This window comes from Syzygium oleosum, unplaced genomic scaffold, assembly GCF_021117445.2.
Source record: "Syzygium oleosum isolate NSW1041296 unplaced genomic scaffold, Sole_v2.1 Sole_v2.05, whole genome shotgun sequence".
In the NCBI taxonomy this organism is placed as follows: Eukaryota; Viridiplantae; Streptophyta; class Magnoliopsida; order Myrtales; family Myrtaceae; genus Syzygium; species Syzygium oleosum.
Window position 1 is genome coordinate 3,262,887 of NW_026607489.1, and position 2,968 is coordinate 3,265,854.

General features: G+C 38.6%; 1 protein-coding gene across 2 annotated transcripts; it reads left to right on the top strand.

Moving 5' to 3' along the window:
* Positions 1–993: 993 nt before the first annotated feature.
* LOC130138302 (uncharacterized) lies at positions 994–2,295 on the top strand. 2 transcript variants are annotated; one of them, XM_056311961.1, is made up of 4 exons: positions 994–1,122; positions 1,209–1,493; positions 1,558–1,659; positions 1,729–2,295. In XM_056311961.1, the coding sequence occupies exons 2-4, from the start codon at positions 1,491–1,493 to the stop codon at positions 2,173–2,175; spliced, it is 552 nt and encodes a 183-aa protein (XP_056167936.1). In that variant the 5' UTR covers positions 994–1,122; positions 1,209–1,490; the 3' UTR covers positions 2,176–2,295. The 2 variants fall into 2 exon arrangements, 1 of the variants encoding a protein (XP_056167936.1); XR_008816709.1 differs by lacking the exon at positions 1,558–1,659.
* Positions 2,296–2,968: the final 673 nt, after the last annotated feature.

Below are 2,968 nucleotides of genomic sequence, written 5' to 3' on the forward strand. Positions count from 1 at the left end.
AAATTAACCTAGTAATTCATTTAAGACTATGTACTAGGTGGCCCATCATCTAAGGGAGGTGGCAAGCTGTTTGTGTTTGCCTTTTCCTCGTGATTTTTCAATCTTTCGTCCTCATCAACCGTCCTTTGACCACAATTGCTTGTTGCAGCTGAATGAAGAATAGAGGGATATGTTGGTATAAAAGTTAATAGTATTAGCTTGAATAGTTCATACTGAACCATTTAATGAATTTTTAACAGAGAAAAAAGTTGAAAAGATCATTCATGTGGAAACTAATGGGATTTGTAAACCAAAATCTCAAAGTGGAAGGCCAATTGCACCAATAATTTCAAACTTCCGTGAAACTTTCCTATTCACTGAGAAGTAGCTGCAGCCATTTAGCTTCGACTGAAAGTGAGTATTCTTGTGCATGACCTCAACATGTTCACTAACTTGTGATTACAATTGCAGACCCAAGATTGACCAAACCAGCCTTGTTTACGGAGAGATTACCGACTACCATCTCCCTTACCCTTATCTCTTGCTCTCAAAAACAAAATGGTAAGCTTCACGACGTACGTCATTATGTGTCCTTAATACATGTTCATATTTTTTAACATATTTGTCTAACATTTCAACTTGTTAGTATAAACGTGGAGGTTACATGCGTCGTGGTATAGCTTCACAAAGAAGACCAGGCCCTTCTCCTTCCTCGTCCTCGTCCCCGTCCCTTTCCTCTTCCCTTGCCCCTTCATCTAACCCTCAACCAGTACATGCTGATGGATACATTGGCCCTTCCTCCGAACCTTAAATGCGAACTGAATCTACTTCAGTTCCATCGCCTTCGGTTCCACCTTCTTCTTCAATGCAACACTCGAATGATGAAGAAGATAGCCGATTCATGATATGCCCATTTGGAGATTCGTAAGTACTATAAGTATATGTAAATTATTATGGACGTCAACTGAATTGTCCGTATGCTTCACGGATGCTACGTATGTTGAATTTGTTTGCAGATTCATGGATGCTACGTATGTTGTGAGGAAACTTAATAAAATAATCAATAACTGTTGAATGGGGCAGTATAGTAGTTGGACCACCGCTCCAAAAGAAGTAAAGGAATTGTGGTGGAATTAGTTCAAGGTAAGTTTTGTCCTTCTATTTTCTCACAAACTAAGTTCGGTTTAGCATACTAAGTGTACAATTATTTTTCAATTGATTGCTTGCAGCGGAAGTTCAGGTGGGATGAAGTGGAAGAGAAAGAAGTTAGAAGAATTTTTAAGAAGAAAGCCGGTGATCACATGCGAAATGTGATAAATAGAGCAAAGAGAAGTCAAGAAAAGCCGGATTTTATTACAGCTAACAATTAGACGGAAATTAAGAGAACTTGGGACACCGAAAAGCATAAGCAAATCAGTGAAATAAATAAGAAGAATCGAGCTTCTAGTTCTAGTGAAGGGTCTGCCACAAATGCTGGGGGCTCTATCAACATCGGGGAGCATAGAAAAAGAATGGTAAGTCTGTTAAACATGTTGTAAGTTAATTCAATGATTACTCATTTATGTTTATTTTTTGTAGGCAGATGAATTGGAGACGGAACCAACATTTATTGCTACATTTGAACGCATATTTCAGAAAAAAGATAAGACATGGACTAGCAATCGAGCAAAAGCTATTAAGGTATGTAAGGTTATATTTTGTAGTTATATATATGAAGTTTTTTTATTTTCATCTATATTGTTAATGTAGGACAAATATAATGAACTTGTAATGAGCACTGCTGCTAGTGGTGGTGATGGTGATGGTGTTGCTGCGTCCGAGCCATCGGTTGACAATATGGCATTATGGGTGGAGGCATTGGGTGGAATGAGAAGAGGTCAAATATTTGGGATGGAATCCTTGTCAAGGATATACACAATGCCGGCTGCTGCAACTTCATCCTCAAATGCGACTTTTTTAAGGAGGTCACAACACGAGGAGCAAATGACCCAAGAATTGAACCAACTGAAACATTTACTTGTACAGAAGGACGAAGAAATAAGAGGAGTGAAACAACATTTGCAATTAATCATGCGACACCTCAACCTCGATCACGATGACGTTGCTCCTGTACCTCCCACTAATCCAGTAGGTGATGGGCACAATGATGAGCGACACAATGATAATGAGATTGCTGATGATGATGATCCTTGCTAGTTAAAATTTCCAAACTTGAGGGTAAGCTTGCTTCAGCATTATCTATTTATTTATAGGACAAGTTATTAGTTGTTGCATTTGTTCAATGCACATGTATCGATTCTGTTAAAAGTTCAACAACTGTTTTTGCACATGTATACGAGAGACAATGGACTAATCAAGCTGATGCTCGGCTATCTCTCTCCCTTGTTCACACATGCACGTGCATTCTAGGAACAGAGTTGCTGGGATCTGAATTACTTGGCACTGATTCTTTGAAGAATCTTTGGAATGATCATGATGCCATATTGTGTTGTTATATGTTATTTGTATTACTCGAAATTGTTAAAAGTGAATTTTGCCATGTATGTAATTAGGAATGATTAATGACGGTCTTCCTTTTGGTTTGGCAGTCTATTCCAGTTTTCGTCTTTGCAAACTAGGCAGGACTTGACATATTAGAGACCGCTTTTGGTGGCTTTACAAGATATCACTTTGGATTCGATATTTGACGAGTCAGTTCGCAGAGAATTGTGCCGTGGGTTCACTAAGTTAATGCAAGAGGTACTTCTATCATTCTTTATGCTACATGACAATAAGCGTTCGGTTTGCATACATGCCCTCTGGAATTGGTCTTTTGTGTGAGCATAGCCTAATATAGCCTAATATATTCTTTTTTGAACACCCCTCTTTCTGCTGTTGAATAGATGTGAAAAAATTAAGAGGGGTTAGGAGTTTGATATTGTGATGTTTGCGCTGCAGATGGACAGGACTTCGATTCTTGGAGACACTATAGACTACGTGACTACGTGAA